This window comes from Clupea harengus, chromosome 6, assembly GCF_900700415.2.
Source record: "Clupea harengus chromosome 6, Ch_v2.0.2, whole genome shotgun sequence".
In the NCBI taxonomy this organism is placed as follows: domain Eukaryota; kingdom Metazoa; phylum Chordata; class Actinopteri; order Clupeiformes; family Clupeidae; genus Clupea; species Clupea harengus.
In genome coordinates, this window is record NC_045157.1 from 18,269,282 (window position 1) to 18,286,479 (window position 17,198).

Sequence of the window (17,198 nt, forward strand, 5' to 3'; positions counted from 1 at the left end):
GCAGTAGGACTCTTTAGCAGTGCTTGTTAGTGTGGAAATGTTTGTTTGCAGTTTAAGCAGACATCATAAAAATACTTAAAGCTGCAGTCTTTGACAGCTTTGCCTGTAGTTCCTGTCCCTAATTCATCCTGTCTCTTTCTTGTCTACTACAAATATACCATTTCCAGAGTTGTATATGAGATGTTCAACAGGTTAGTAACTTATTACAGAAAAGCCAACAGATAAAAGCTAGATAAGTCAGTCAATATTGTCAATTCTTAGTCCAGCATCAACTGTGCAATTTACTCTCTGTTCCTCAGTTCAGTATTATAGCGTAATAGTTGTGGAATACTCCACATCAGAACAATGAAGACTCTCCATGGGCTTTCTTATTTCTGTCCGTCTCTAGGTGGTTAGAGAGAGAGAGAGAGAGGGAGAGAGAGAGAGAGAGAGAGAGAGAGAGAGAGAGTCCTATTTTTGCTGTCTAGCCCATTGGCATTGCCATCGAAATAGATTCCATTAGTCATCTCCTCTGAAATTGTCTACCCTTGTAACTGCTATAATAATGTCTGCGAATGAGAGGCATCAGTTGTATATGTTTGGTTCTGTAGAGCTGCCCTAAACAAACAAACAAGCAAACAAAAAACTGTATTTCCTGCTTCCTGTATTTCCTGCGAATGAGAGGCATCAGTTGTATATGTTTGGTTCTGTAGAGCTGCCCTAAACAAACAAACAAGCAAACAAAAAACTGTATTTCCTGCTTCCTGTATTTCCTAAAATATGTATTTTCTTCCTGCAAAAGCCCGAATAGCATAACCTAAATTTGTGACAGTTTTAGGATAGCACCCATATCGTGTATCACCTCCTTTTTTTGCAGACTGATCTTATGTGTTCCCTGTAACTCTGGTAGAATCATGTGAGTGCTGCATTTCTATAGTACTGTTTGTTGGGATGAAAAGAAATGATGGCAAGGCAGCCCATTTATAGTTGGGTTGCCCTGAGTTGCCATGGGTCTTTGCCTTTTCAAACTCAAGGGAAGGCAAAGTGTAATGTGATTAGGCAAGAGTTCAAGCACAGTGATGTCAGGGCCAGTTTTTCATTTGTGGATACATTCCTCTCCAATAATTTGCTCAGTGGTTATATTGTAATGTCTTATATGCCCAAACTATCTATATCTGCAGTTCATTGCAGAATATCTTGACAGTTCTGTATGGGTTTTTGTCATTCCTCAGATAATGAAGGTTATCTTTTCCTTGACTTTGTGCATTGATGTACTGTAAAAAGACACTGAAATCACACCGGCAGAACGATCAGAATACTAATTGGCAACTGATTTAGAATAATGCCTGAAAACAAAGGCTGTAACTGGACTATTTTCCTTCTCCCCATCAAGCTGTAAACACTCTGCATTCACAGTGGTGTGTTCGGCCCCATCTGAGCCACCAGTGTAGCCAACATGAAACCAGCATGGTGCAAAAACCTCTTAAAGAATGTCCCCTAGGATTTGTGCTCTGGGGAATTCAGAAAATCTGGCTCCATATTGAGCAAAAGATAACCACTCAGGTGAAAATCCCCTCCAGCAGAATTCCAAAATATCTCATAATTACGCTTATAGGCCTACCATCTCTGGCTTGTTCTTTAGAACATCAATTAACCTTTGATATTTGCACATCTATGAGGTAGTTCCAGTTTTTTGACCTTATTACACTTGCATATTAATTTGCTAAGTTCGTTGTAAAATTTAAATGAACTGTCCCATCATGACAGAGTTACAAATTAGTGGACCAACGGAAGTGCAGAGTACATGTCACATGTGTCTGAAATTGCTCTCAGTTCCATTACACTACATTTGATCACAGTGATTTAACAAAGCTAAGATCTAAGCAAAGATTAACAGAATGCTGGGATATGCTAGTCTAGCAACGAGGGGTATGGAACTAATGACTGGGCTTTGGCCGTAGCAACCATCCATTTAGAACTAGTAACGGCAGTTTATCATAACACATGTGAGAGTCTGTTATTTACTCTACAGTAACTAAATACTGTAGAATACAATACAATACAACAGTGAGGCTGAGATAGGCCTTCTTTGAAGTGTGAGGCAGGCAACACTCCCCCAGAAGTCTGGACTGAGGGAGAAGGTGAAGGCAGAGTTGAAGATGCAGTGAAGCTCTTGGAATATTGATCAGGAGTGAATGTTTACATGGAGAGCTTTCTAACAGCTGCCCGCATGGCATGTAAACAAGAGAAGTTACTGTTCACCTTTTTATGTTGCTGAATATAAGCTGCTGTATTCTGCATGGCTGTCTCTTCTATAGACCACTGACCCATAGATTTGATGTATTTAGGGTTATTTAGGTTTAGGATAGCGTGGAATACATAGGTGAAATCTTGCTAGAAGTCTTTTTTAAAAAACCCACACACTCTACATCCGGTTGATCACCATGTAACCAATTGTCTCAGGCTAGGACTTTTACCTCCATCTCAGGAGGGGCCAAGGACCATATTTATCAATTATCACAGGAATCGCTGCAGCTGGCCAGCTGTTTGGCACAGCAGTGTGTCTATGCCTTCCCCAGCCAAGCATCTTTTCTCAACAGCCTGCTACTTTGTATGAAGAGTACGTCTCAGCTTGCAGTTCAAAGATGTGTCCAAATGAGCACATCTGTTTTCACTTTTTTTTTTAAAACATCACTTCATTAGTTAAATTAACTTCCCATAAGGTTTGTATATAAACCAAATAAACCAGTCCTGGGTGTTATTCCCATCACAATGCATTTCGTTTCTTCAGATTCAGCTCAACTGATTGAATGTGACTCCCAGCAGTCGAGCCTGGCAGAAATCTTTTGAAACTGAAAAAGAAAATGTGTTTGGCTCACCACTGCTGGCTTAAGACTGTTCAAATCTATACCTTCCCCATTTTTGGCTAAATCTAAAACAAAATAGAATTTTAACTTCTTAGAATTGGTTATAATTCCACATTCATCAACACCCATCACCCATCTATCGCTTCTGGGAAAAAACATTGATGAATTATCTAAATGCCCTTTGCTGGATCTTGGATTAGGGTTGGCAGCAGTTTGACTGAAGGCCGTTTGTTTTCTGAGGTGAAAAGTAAGGAAAGGAATTTGCGGTGAGAGCTGTTTTGAACAAATTTGTTTACCTTAAATACTTGCTAAATGTGGGCCCTGGCTTGTTGGACAATGGATGTAGGACATATGTACCAGGGCTTTTTCGTTAATTTGCAATGAGTTGTTAATGTTAGGAGTTTTGACTTTGACATTTTTGTGTTGAGTTGACATGATGATTTATTTTACATATATAATATATCGTATGTTTCAGAAATGAGTAACAATACCAAAAAATGTATTTCATGTATTTTATCATTTGGCAAAATTGTATCATCTGTCACTAAAATTGTTGCCACAAAAATACTTTGCTATATAATTATTATAATTTTATATTTATAATATTATAATTATGTTTAGGTAATGTCACCAGTAAAGGGGGTCCTTGCTAGGCTACAGAATCCAGTGCAAAGTGCTGTCGGCAGACAAAAGGAAGCACAGACCAAACTATACGGAATACAGAAACGTGACCTAATTTTCACGCGTGCGACATGGCATTTTTCTTAAGTTCACATTGGAGATGTACATTTTGGCCCCTTAAAACTTACATTTGGCTCTTAGATATTTAGGGTTTAGGAGCAAATGGCTTTTTCTGGAGCCCTGATATACACATAATATATAAATGTAAGGGGCCACACATGTTGTACTTTAATCTTTGTACTTAAATATTCAGATTTTTAGCTCAGGATACCTTTTGCCGTGACTATTCTGAATAGTAGCAGAAAGGACATTGCCTTTTCTGTCTCGTGGTCTTTTACCCTTTGAAACCAGCATTATATGTTAGCATCAGCATTGTATTGTACTTCCTCTTGTTTCCAGGCCTCCAGGCCTGTCTTTTGGAATGCTTAGCATCGATTCCTGATGGTGTCCCTACCAAAGTCTGTTAAACAACCCCTCAAAAGGTGGGGTCAGCCACTTTAACTCAGAACACTTGTCATATTTGGTGATTTTCTCCTACTATTTTTGGCACTTACCAGCATAGCAAATGCTGTCAGGAAAAACATCTCTGTTACTGCCCCAAAGCCCTGTAACCCATCAGTTGTTTTAACAGGTGTTCAAACCAATCAGGACACACATCTGCCTGTCAGACATGTGGCTTTACCATGGCCACTTGCATGTCAAGGAGGAAGGACTCTGCATGCTGACTTATACACTGGCTGATGAGTTTTCAAAACAGCTAACGTCTGGCAAGATGACACAGTACAGCTTTAACGATGGACTTGCCACTGAGAATCATTGTACCAGGCTGTTGGAAATCATTAAGTTTACTCCACCTTACATCTGAAGAGACTCGAAGCTGTTTGCTCAGTAGTTCATCTTGTACACTTTAGGTTGCTCCAGCGATCAGCACACAGTCAGGATTGGAACATACAGAGTGAAACACCTCAAGCTAAAAGAATTGCTGGCCCATAAACCCATGGCGTTACAAATGGCTGCCTTTTTAGTTCAGGCTTGTCAATGATAGGACTCTTATTGATTCTGGATGGCTTCATGGTCACTCTGTAAGTGAAAGTGTTGTGAGCCTATCCTCAGCACCTCAAGAGACGCTCCAGGATTAGCAGTCATGAGGATATGTACTCAAGGCCGTTATTTTCAAAACCACCTCACGCCCCAAGTTTACCCTCAGACAGATTCACAAAATACTTTTCTCAAAATAAAAGATAAATATTGACAGTATATTCATTTTTTGGGTCTGCATAATGGGACTCGGAAGGCAAACGAATACACCTCCCTGGATACAACCCCCAGAGGCCTCTCTGCCTGGATGCATGCTGCCCTGGCAGGACATGTGATTGACAGGAAAATCAATGTCTTGATTGCTTGGGTCTGAGGAGTGCATTTTTTTCCTCTTACTAAGTTTAGAGCAGTCAAAGATGCTAGAGTGGTTTCTCAGAACATATACTATGTTGATAGATGTGAGAATACAAAAGGTATTAAGTTATATTATTGCTCACTCCACCAAAAAAAATATGGAATCCTGCAAAACATGTATATAAATGATATTCAGTTGCATTACATGGTGCCCTGGTTCAGGATTTTTCTGTGTGCCATTTTAATTACAATAGTTTCATATTATTAAAATGGATATGGATAATGATAATATTTTTTGATGTTCAGATACTAAAGAGGAAATTAATTAACACAGACAGAATGTTTAATGTCTGAATGTATGGATATGTTTTTTTTTTACTGCAGGACTCCCAATTACTTCGCACAAGATTGTTGTCAGTGAACATAAATCCATCATGTAAAAAACTTGGTGTACAGATACTCACATTCATCTTTTTTCCCCCCAACAGGAACCACTCTCGCAAATGGAGGATTAAATTTGCACAGTTCAGTGAAAAGAAAGTTGGCAGAGGACAAAGGCTACGTGTTTGACAAGAGACTAAGGTACAACGTGCGACAGAATGAAAACAACTGCCGGTTCCGAGACATTGTTGTCAGGAAGGAGGAGGGATTCACGCATGTTTTGCTCTCAAGCCAAACCTCAGACAACAATGCACTAACACCAGAGGTAAGACACTGCCAGCAGATGCACTGGAACAATGCAAGGACTGATCCAGTAGGAATAACACTCAGGCCGAAGCCAAATTTAGCAACACATTATTACTATTATCTGAAGCACAGTGGAGGTAGTCCATACCGCATTGTGCACAACAGTACACAGGCTGCCATTGATACAATAACATTGCCTTGAAATTCAGAGGATATATACTAAATAACAGCCTACATTAGTCTGCTTGGTCACAGAGGATTTAATGTTGAAGGAAAAAGAATGAGCTATTAGAGGTATAGTGTTTAAAATAACCTTGATATATTGGACTCCCCATTATTTGGCTGGCACAAACATGCAAGAATAACAATAATGTTACTATTACTATTTTCGCATGTACATTTAAGTATCATTATGATATTGTGATTTGTTATGACAAAGTCATGAAGGCTTTTCAACACCAACAGTAAAATTATGCTCATCAACAAACAGTGAGCTCAACTTACCAGGCAGGCAAACTCAGTAACAAAAGAAGACCAAAAAAGAATCCAAAAATGCAGGCAGGGCAAAAACACAAACGGGAACAAAAAACAAAAAAGACAACAAGCAAAGCGGCACAAAGGCAACTGGCAGAAAAACTGACTAGGTGAAAATGACTCAAAGCAAACTAGCAAACAAGACAAACAGGTACAGGTACAGGTACAAACACAGAACTTCAATACAGAGGGAAACTCAACAGGGGATGCAGATTTTTGGAGAAAAACATCAGACAATGAACAGGTTAATAAACAGAATCAGGGGAGAACAGAAACTGTCAGGAAACTAAACCAAGGCGGAAAGTGACACATGACAGGTCAGGGTGGGTTCAGAGGCAAAACAAAAGCACAAAACAGAGTACAAGATAGAGTACTGACAAGCCTACTGTGCTATAACTTCTATAAAAATAGTTTTCACATTAAAACAAATTAGGCCTACAGGATAATTCAGTTACAGTTCTAGAACACAGAAATATAACATAAAAACAGCTAGCTCATATAAGATTGAACATGATTATCCATATAAATAAACAGAAATTCACGTGTAGGCCTATCTGTGGTAAATACATGTAAGACATATTGAAAGAACCGTGGATTGTATTTGGCTAATATGACACCGTAGGAGGTGGTAACAAGTAGGCTTCTAGCATTAAGCTAAGTTTAGTAGCTATGTTTAAATTGAAGCTATGTGTTCATTCACTGATGTGATGACTACACAATCCTGTTAAAATGCGTTTAAAATACGATCACACTAACCTGTAACTGTACCTGGCTAGCATCATAAGAACCAATGGATTGTGTACATGAAGTATGTATTGGCAGTATCTTTACGGTGAGGGCGGGGAAAGAAAAACAAGAACTCACAAACAACCAACTACTGGTCAAATTAAGTATGGCAGTGTATCTTATAGAAAAGTAGCTTGTTGCTGACTTATTAGGTGATGAGTTTATAACCTACTTTGTACATACATAATATTATCAGGGCCTACCGTTAAGCCAATATGTCAGATAGCTATCTTAATTAACACAAAGGGCATGCACTTACCATTAACCGATCCCAAAACCTTATTTGATTCAGCCAGGTTTGATCAGTTTTAAACAAGAGCTCTGATTCCATAAAAATGTCTAATTCTAAAAATGTCTAACTAATACAATAATTAAGCTGAATTGATTGATTAAATTAAATTGAACATTTTAGCTGTTCAAATGTAGGAACCATGTTTAAGAAAAGATGGCCATTTGTTTTTTGTTTGTTTGGCTTTAAACAAAAGGTGCCTCAATCTTTGAGTGTCTCAATCTTTGCACAGTGATGTTGGGGTGAGGAGCGCAGTTAATTTGTCATTGTCAAAGGGGGGCTGCCATGAAAATTCTGGATAACATGACACATAGTGTTTAGCATAGGCTATCGCCAGTGTTATTTGTAAATTAACTTTTCATTCATCATTACAATAGCATAGTGCAGTGAAATGGGTTTGAATTAATTGTTTAAATTGGTTACGCTGGCTTGCATATTATTCAATTATGTTGTTTAAAAAACTATTTTTTATTTTTCCTGCATCAATTCTGAATCTTTCACGTTAACATAGCGAAGTATATATGGTGAGATATACATTCTGTCAAAATGTTTAATCTGTCAGGTTCAGTTATTTGCCAAATCCTGATATCAGATGATTTTTCAAAAAAATTAAAATGTCCTGCCGAAATGCTTCATTTAGTGTTTGTCAGCTGCCTTAATCATAATCCATTACAGCAAACCCACCCCTCGTACTCTTGTAGGCATGAATGTCCTCGAGCGCATACGAGAGACTTCGAATGAGCAGTTATTCTGCACAAGCATTGTTAAAGGACTGATATGCAGACTGTGACCACAGAACCATTTATCATTTCACAAGGCAGTCTGCCCTGAGCACCGTTAAGAAACAAGGTCAGTGTTTTGTCAGTTGAAGGCGGGGCGGTCTTGTCTGATCAGTAAACGGAGCAGCCCTGACTGCCTCTGGTTGTAATTTGTAGCAGATGCATAAATGATCAGACCGTGCTAAAGGTCTGGAGAAATCTGTCAGAGCATATTGCCTTTATAATGATGCTCTGTCCATGGTGCTGGAAGTTTTTGACAGTCCTCCACAACACAAAATGGGTTGTGTGTTAAATTGCTAGATACAACACTGCTGCATAAGAATATAGCAAATATATTCAACAGTGAACTTGAAGGACAGCCTTGCATTGTCTTGCTGCAGATCTATTTTGTTTCCTGTGAATGTCAGGATTTTTCTGTCACCTATTATTTGAGGCAGGCCGACATATACCCACGCATTTGAAACACGGGTGGTCCGTTCATTTCACATTTGTTCTCAGCAGGGCGAGGGAGGCATGATAAGCACCTCAGGAAGGCATGGCTGTCCTCCTCCTCAAAGACGGTGGGGGTGCTGATAATGCCAACCTTCAGGGGGGCGAATGATGAGGAGATGAACACTGAATAAGTGTGTGCCGTACAGCTATCCTAAAGCTCCATCTAGGCTTATGAAGCTGTTTGGAGCCTTTTTTTCTCTCTCTCTCCTTCTCTCTCTCTCCTCCTTTGCTCATGTTGGGACTCAGTGGGCATCCTCAGTGAGTCAACATATTTAGGCCTGAGAATCCTCTCTTGCTCTCAGCCTCTCAAGAGTTAGTCAGTGCAGAGCAAAGTGGAAAATGGATTGAAGTGAGCTAAAGTAAGAGAGAGAGAGAGAGAGAGAGTGAGGGAGAAAGAAAATGGTCGAGAGGCAGTGTGCTATTGCTTCCTGCCATCTCTTTCCCTCTGCCAATTCATTGCACTATTTTGAGCTGTGGTGGCTATTGCAGTCATACAGTTGCATCGGTCTCACCGTCAGCCGTGAGAAATGGCCTCCATTTCAGTCCCACTTTTATATGGCGTTTGGTGGAGAGAGAGAAAGAGAGATGTCTTCAATGCACAGGCATGTGTAATGCATGAGACTGAGGTGTGAATGTGCATCCATAAACTTAAGCTAAGCTTTCAAAACGCCTTGGTCTGGCAGTGTGCGGTAAAAAGCTTGGGTGATCTGCTCATGATTTTTACATTGGACATGGACAGAGTGGAGTTCCTTTCAAGCGAATGTATGCACAAGTCTGCTGGCCTGCAGTCTGTGTGGTAATGATTATTGGTTTGGACAGAACGCACGGCTCTCACAGTTTCCAAACGTATACAGGCTCAGTCTGGACAGCCCCTGCCTTTGGGTTGGAAAAAAAAGAAACTCAGCTCCTTCTCAGTCCCCAATTCACATCTAATGCTGGCATTAGGCTGAGGAAGGGCCAGGGCTGGATGCAGGATGCAATGAGTGAGGGGGCATATTAGATTTGCAAGGGGGCCAACATTTTGTAATGTTAGATTGGTCTGAGTCACAGTGATGCAGGCACAGATACAAAAGGGGAGAACTGGGTAAAGTAACACTTTTTCATTTGTATTTGTGCAAGACTGAAAGGCAGTATTTTGTGACAAACAACCTACATCTGTCCTTTGTCAAATACAGATCCTACATGTCAGCCATAGTGTAGGCTGCAAAGCCTAATTTGATGCAACTGTCAAACTTCCCTGCTCCATAGAGGAGAAACCAAAAAAAGAATAGGCTACTAAAGTTTAGCCAGGGATACAAACAACTTTAGCTTTTAAATGCACACTTTTCAAGCATTCTGAGATCAGATGGACCACAGAAATGCATTGTGTACCGTTGCTAGACACCATATTTATTGTATATCATTTTCTTTTATAACCTATAGGCCTATGCTGCCAGTTATAACCTGCAACAAAACAAAATGATTATCATAACATTGGTACTATGAGAAGAAATAAATCCTGTAAATCGTTTATTTGTCAACATCAGCGAAACATTTGAGCGAACAGAACTTTCCCAGTGAAGTGAATTAGCCTACTTACCCTGCTTAAGGTTGCTATGGTGCATTGACCATCATGCTGTATCAAACAATTCCAGAGAAGGCTGTCTATTGGGAGTAATCGGTCAGATTTTATGACTCGCATCAGTCCTATATACTTCTGTTATTTATTTATTTGTTTTGTTTAAAAAAATCCGTTTTTGTTTTGTATGAGCATTATTTTCACCAGCAAGTTTGTAATTTGTGTAAATTTACTAGGCAGAAACGGAGGGGGCAAACATTTTGTCTGAGGGGGCAAAAATTTTCTCTGAGGGGGCAGCGCTGGGCCCTAGTCAATCTATTCTCTACTTCTATTGTTCTCTCTCTCTCATCTCGCTCTGCCTCTCTTTCCCTCTCTCCACCTCTCTTGCGCTCTCTCCCACTGAAGATAGAAGCTTATTCCGCTGACCTCAATCCCTGCACTGAGCAGGATGGATGAATGGTAAAGGCTGATGTGAGCTGAGGCCTCGGGCTATGTGGCCCTCAGCCTTTCACACACACTTTCATCCACACAAAGGAATGGTGTCCGCACACAGATATATCCACACGTCCAGATATATTTTTATGGGCACATTAAGTTGCACAACTGCTACAAACACACACACACACACACACACACACACACACACACATGCACATACAACCACATACACAAATGAAAAGATGTTGCAGTAGACGTTGGAGACATTTTAGAAGAAGTAGAGAGGCTCATATCGTTACAGAAGCATTGTCTGTGCTTGATTGAGCTTGTCTGATACAGACAGACCAGCAGTATTGTCCTAGATGTGCAGACAAACCGTGGGTGGCTTTGAGATAACAGGCAAAAACATTTTAGCTGCAAACATACAGGTCCACAGACACTGACCCTGACTGGTACATCCTACCAACTACCAACTTGTTTCACCAGCCCTTGCAGTAGTGGATCCCTGAGCATGCACCCTTGGGTGGCATGTGTGGAGAATATTTGGAGTCCCTCCCAGTGCTTAATTTGCACCGCTATCATTGCCCTGTTTGTCTGGGAGGCTCATGGCTTTAATTGACCCTGTGGAGCTAAGCCGGTGTCAGCCCACACTTGACTCTCTGCGCACAACTCCACTGAAGCTGCGGCAGGGATTACTCTGACAAACAGAACGTGAGTTGTCGAATCAAGCGTGCTATGACAAGCTGAATTGGGTCATGGTGGGTCCTTAATCAGATTAGATTATAAAAAGACAAAAAGAGGGCATCGGGGTGAGGAGGGGAGCCCCAGATAACGGTGGAGAGGAGTCTAGTTAAAAGGCTCCTTAATGAGTGTGTTGTGATACAGGAGTAGCCTTTACCCCGAGGTTGGAGCCATTGAGGGTGTTTCAGTGTTGTCGTCCTCCTCCTCCTCCTTCTCCTCCTCCTCCTCTATGTCAGTGGACGGAAGGAAGCCCTCAGGCGGATGCTGGAATATGCAGAGCTAATTTATGCACAATATATTTATTTCAAATGTGCTGGTGGTTTTTACAAGATGGAGTTGCCAGCAGCCCACCACCGTCCATGACGGGGCTTGTTATAATAGTCAATGCTCAATAAGACACAGTATGAAAGGTTGCCTACTTTATAATTATTATTATTATTTATTTTTCTGAACTGTACAAAACATCACATCAGGTTCACACTCCTTTAAATCCAGACGATTTCTGAAGCGGATGTAAGTAAATGCTTCATCCCGACTTCCACATAAAAGGCAGCCCCATTTTGTCTCGTATCTCTCTCGCCGTTTTCCTGTGATAAAGAAGCGCGTCAGTAGTGATGGGGAAGGCGAGAGCGCCGCCGCAAACGAGCGAACCTCCCTGCTCAAGCTGTGTGTGTCTCCCCCTGCCCCACAGATAATGAAGGAGATGTGTCGCGCCCTGGGCAACGCAGCGGCCGACGACAGCAAGCTCCTGCTGCTCAGCGCGGTGGGCAGCATCTTCTGCAGCGGACTCGACCCCTCCTACCTCATCGGCCGCCTGTCCACCGACCGCCGGAAAGAGAGCAGCCGGATCGCAGACGCTGTGCGGTAGGACAGGCAGACACACACCATCGGTGCATGACATTCTCTGCACATGCAGAACTCCAATACACTTATGCATAGAATTATTTCAGCAAGTAATTAAGTGGTGAGACATACTGTCATTGGTGTTGGCAGTAGAAACACATTGTGGGTTGTACTGTAGGGGGAGTTTTGGCTCTTCATATCACTATCCATATTAAGAATATCCAAACCTAAGTGTTTTTCATTTCTCTAGCTAAAGGAAGCAGGTGTTTAACGCTTGGATTTATTTGTGAAAGTGATGATAAATGAGCAGTGGCTTTCTAGGAACAATTTCCCTCACTCGCATCACAGGTTTAGAGAGTGACTCAGGGAGTACGCTGCCGTTCTTTGAAGTTTCGCTGAACAGTTGGAAATGATGTTTTCTAAGTCCTTCTAAGAAAAGAGGGCTGTTTAGACTTGCAGAAGAGCCTTAGATTTACTAGGTTACCAATACTGTGCAGTTTGCCTTTTCTGTGATTTTTAGTCATTTATGATGACGTGTTGGCTTATATCGGGGTCTGTCAATGTCATTGATGTAGATGTTATCGCAGACTTCCTTAACAGAGCTGTCAACATCATCAGCTCACCAGACTCACTTAACTGATTCCCATTTCTCAGTTCTCATTCTCAAGTCTCATTTGAATATTATTTAAACAGCAGCTGACAGAAGTAAGCCTCAATCTATATCAGGGCTTCAGCAGGAAGCCTCCTCTGAAGTAGCTGGAGCAGCAGTCTGGCCAGGGCTGCAGGCTCTGTGGTTTCGGCGGCTGCTCAACTGTGAGGGATAAAAAGAGAGGATGTGATTTGTTGCAATCAGAGGCGACGTTTTGACTCATGCAAAGTGAAATACTGCAGCTGAGAAGTGGTGATAAAAATGAGCGAGTGAGTGAGAGAGAGAGAGGAAAAGAGAAATAGAGAGAGAGACTGCAAATTTGTCGGAATTACACACTCTTGTCAGTATGCTTCTGCAGCAACTTTGTAATCTTTTATCGTCTACACGGAAATATGCTTACCTTCCCCACAGAACCCACACTCACCTTCAGTCTTTATGTCTGATGTTGCCAGGTTTATCAATCATCGGCAGTCTCTTAACATTCTTTAGTTTCCACTGAACCACTGTGTGGTGGAGACATTGTAGCCTACAGTGTACAATACTGATTGTCCTTTGCTGTCTTTGTTTAGGGACTTTGTGAAGGCATTCATCCATTTTAAAAAGCCTATTGTGGTGGCCATCAACGGACCTGCCCTGGGCTTGGGAGCATCCATCTTGCCCCTGTGTGACATCGTGTGGGCCAGCGAGAGGGCCTGGTTCCAGACACCCTGCGCTGCTCTCCGCCTCACTCCCTCTGGCTGCTCCTCGTACACCTTCCCCCAGATACTGGGGGTGGCACTGGTGAGTGAGGACACAGAATCTTGTCAGGGGAACACTAATGTTGTAGCGTACCTATGTCAGTTATTGGATAGTGTCAAACATAGGCCATTCTGTTAAACAATCAAAATGCTGAGTTTAATAATGGATTCACATGACAACGCGAATGTTTGCCGATAACACACGCCGTCCGATAATTAACACTGTTACGATACACGGTTAGCTCCTGTTGGTCCTACAGATCAGACTTGTGTCATGGTTACAGTGATGCTTTTAAACAACCTCTTTTGTGTGTATTTGTTTACATTTGCATTGCATTGCATACACTGATTCACATTTAGTTTTTTTCATTGCCAACATGATCTAACAGTTTTCATAAAGAGTGACCCTTTAAACCCTTTCAAATGTGACAGATTGTTTTATATTTTGGGGCAGGCTTTGTGAATGTGCCTCCCTGTCTGTGCTCTCTTCCATGTCTCTAACCGCGCTGCTCTCTCACACTGGCTCTCTCCCAGGCAAATGAGATGTTGTTCTGTGGGAGGAAGCTCACAGCACAGGAAGCCTGCAGTCGTGGGCTGGTCTCCCAGGTCTTCTGGCCCACCACATTCAACCAGGAAGTGATGCTACGTGTGAAAGAAATGGCTGCCTGCAGTGCAATGGTAGGGCCCACATGAAACATGAATCTCTATTGTGGTTTGACACGTGTCCAAGAGTATGCTGTGCTGATGTTTCAAGTATTGCATTTAAGAATCGTTAACCCCTTTATATCAACTTCATAGCATCATGTCTTCCTGAAGTTGGATTTATTTTTTTACTTTGACCAAATTTGTGTGTAATATTTCTGTTTAACACTAGAAATCATTTTGGCGCCGTCATACGTCTCCTCTTTCCGTCACCTGATACTAAGCTGAAGTATCAAAACTCAAAACTGTTTCATATTAACTCCAGCATTGTATTCATCCTAAACATAATATTTTCTGAAGCCACATATGGTCCATCCATCGCTCACAAGGATTTGGTTCTTGCCTAATCCAGTGCATATTCCGATAATGAAATGCACCTCAGAACCTTGATTAGCTGAACAGAAGAAGGATTGTCTGGGCAAAACTCATGAGGAGGAGGAGGATTTACCACCCCTGTCTTAAGCTCATATGTCTGCTTCAAGCTCTGCGACAGGTTTATGTCTAGAAAAGCACAAAAGCTCCCTGTGTCAGTGCTGGTCTAACAGCGTAGTGCAGAGTACAGAAAGCTCAAAGTGAGGGCAGCGGCAAGGTGTTGACTGATGCACACGCACAAAGTACTTCTACCTCAATGATTTGCACGCAGATCTGCATGGTTAACCCTTGTTGCACTGCCTGAAAAAAAAAACTCATATGAATTACGTAGTCTTGTAAAAGCAGACCAATTTTGCTGTTAGATGTCATGGGACCACGTTCACTGTGGGTGGATGGGAATGATTAGTGTGCTCAGTGTGTTTGAAACCCTCTGACTCAATCAAACACTTCCACCAAGATAGAGATTTAAGTAGTGGTGCAGATCAAAACAGGAATTAGCAAGGCAGGCCAAGTTTATTTATATAGCAAATCAAATCAAATCAAATCAAACTTTATTTGTACGGCGCATTTAATACCAGGAGGTAACACAATGCGCCTCACAGAAGGAATTCATTCATACACATAGTGCACAATTCACACACATAATTCAAAGTGCTTTACCAGTGAGCAGATACAAGAACATAATAAGAGATTACAAAGGAAGAGTGCATTAGTTCAACTAAAAGAACATAGGAACAAAACTAAAAAAGTGGAGTGCTTTTGAACAATTAACAAAAAGCATCTGAGAACAGGCAGGTTTTAAGTATAGATTTGAAGCTGGCTACAGTTGGAGTACCTTTGATATCATCGGGAAGCTGGTTCCAGAGCTGAGCAGCATAGCAACTAAAAGCTGCTTCTCCGTGTTTAATTCTGACACAAGGTATTACCAACAAATTTCTCTCCACTGATCTTTGAGGTCTAGCTGGTGTGTGCACTGCTGAAACATATCTGAGAGGTATTTCGGTCTAGCCCTATTTAGTGAATTTATAAACAAGCAGCAGTGCTTTAAAGTCAATTATGTGACTTACTGGAAGCCAGTTATGTTTTGGAGTAATGTGGTCAGTTCTTTTGGTTTTTGTAAGAACTTTAGCAGCTGCATTTTGTACAAGCTGAAGCTGTCTGGTTGTTTATTTAAGAAGGCCCGTGACAAGACCATTGCAGTAGCCAACTCTGCTGGAAATAAAAGCATGAATGAGTTTTTCTAAATCATGTTTTGACATAAGGCCTCTACATTTAGCTATGTTTGTGAGATGGTAAAAAGCTGATTTAGTTATTGTTTTCACATGGTTGTTAAAACTCAGATCAAGTTGAAAAAAGTTTCCCTTTGGGTCGTTTTTTGTCACAATGAGTAGCAATCTTGAGTGTGTCCTCATTTTTCCCAAATACGATTATTTAAGTTCTATCCTCTTTCAGCTGAAGGAAATATTTGTATACATCCAGCTTTTAATTAGGTGAATCCATTGACAAAGAAATTCTAAGAAACCAAAGTGGTAGGTGAGACTGCTAGGTCAATTTGAGTGTCATCAGCATAGCTATGATAAGAAATCTTAGTCTTCAAAGATTTGTCCAAGCTCCTGTCTTGTATATGATGTGAACCACTTGATACCCATACCTGAAACTCCAACCCAGTATTACATTCTGTGAAGTAATACGTTATGATTAGCAGTGTGGAAGCCTTCCCTAAGGTCCAATAAAACTAGCCTGACCAAAAGTCATCAAAACACCCTTTTAGTTGATTAAAAACAGCTTTTTCAATAATTTTGCCGACAAATGGTAGATTAGACACGGGCCATTAATTGTTCAGTATGGAAGCATCGTCATTATTCTTTTTGAGTAGTGGGCTTTATAACAGCTGTTTTCAGGTACTTAGGGAATGTTCCAGACAACAGTGATACATTTACAATTTGAAGCAGGCCTGTTGCTATCATGAGAAAAAGTTGGTAGGCAAAGTATCTAAGCAGCACGTGGAAGAGTGGAGATTCTGTGATGTTTCATAGTCTATCAAGCTAAATTCTGACATCAAGTTGAGTTACCCTGTCTTTGTTTCTTGTAATTCCAAATGCTGAGCTGTTAGTAATTGAGAGGATATGCTGTATTCTGCCTGATTTGATACATTTTACCTTAAAAAAAAGAATAATGAACAGAGAGCTCAGATGCCAACTGTCAAGTGGTTAGTTAACTTCCTGACAGTTGTGAATAACAAAGTATTGTTTGTATTTCTACTGATGATGTTAGAGATATGCTTTGCATATTACAGCATTGTATGCGCAAAGCATCCCTTTATGGATTTCATAGATCTGGAGTTCGTATTTGAACCATATGCTTTCAGTTTTCCTACATTCTTTTTGAAGGAGTTTGTGAGAAAGTTGGTGCTTTATGTGATATATGTTATGTATATTGAACAGTCCAACAGTATATTCAGTTAGACATTTTGTTTCCATGGTGTTGGAGCAATGTCATCCATAATATTAACATTATTTAGCAAATCATCTACAGTCTGAGAGTTGACTTGAGGTCCCTGAAAGTGCCTTCTTAAAGTGAGCACCTATGTGATTATTTAAGTTTTCATAGTCATAGATCTGGTCTGAATGTGTGAGGACAGAGACACATCAAAGAACACACATAAATGATCA

General features: G+C 40.9%; 1 protein-coding gene across 1 annotated transcript in view; it reads left to right on the top strand.

Annotated features, from left to right (window-relative positions):
* LOC105892874 (chromodomain Y like 2) overlaps window positions 1-17,198 on the top strand; it is a 36,872-nt gene that overhangs the window by 14,748 nt on the left and 4,926 nt on the right. Inside the window, exons 3-6 of the mRNA XM_031569237.2 lie at window positions 5,408-5,625; window positions 11,915-12,087; window positions 13,285-13,495; window positions 13,987-14,130. Coding sequence (XP_031425097.1) covers window positions 5,408-5,625; window positions 11,915-12,087; window positions 13,285-13,495; window positions 13,987-14,130 — 746 coding nt within the window. The remainder of the gene's footprint in view (window positions 1-5,407; window positions 5,626-11,914; window positions 12,088-13,284; window positions 13,496-13,986; window positions 14,131-17,198) is intronic.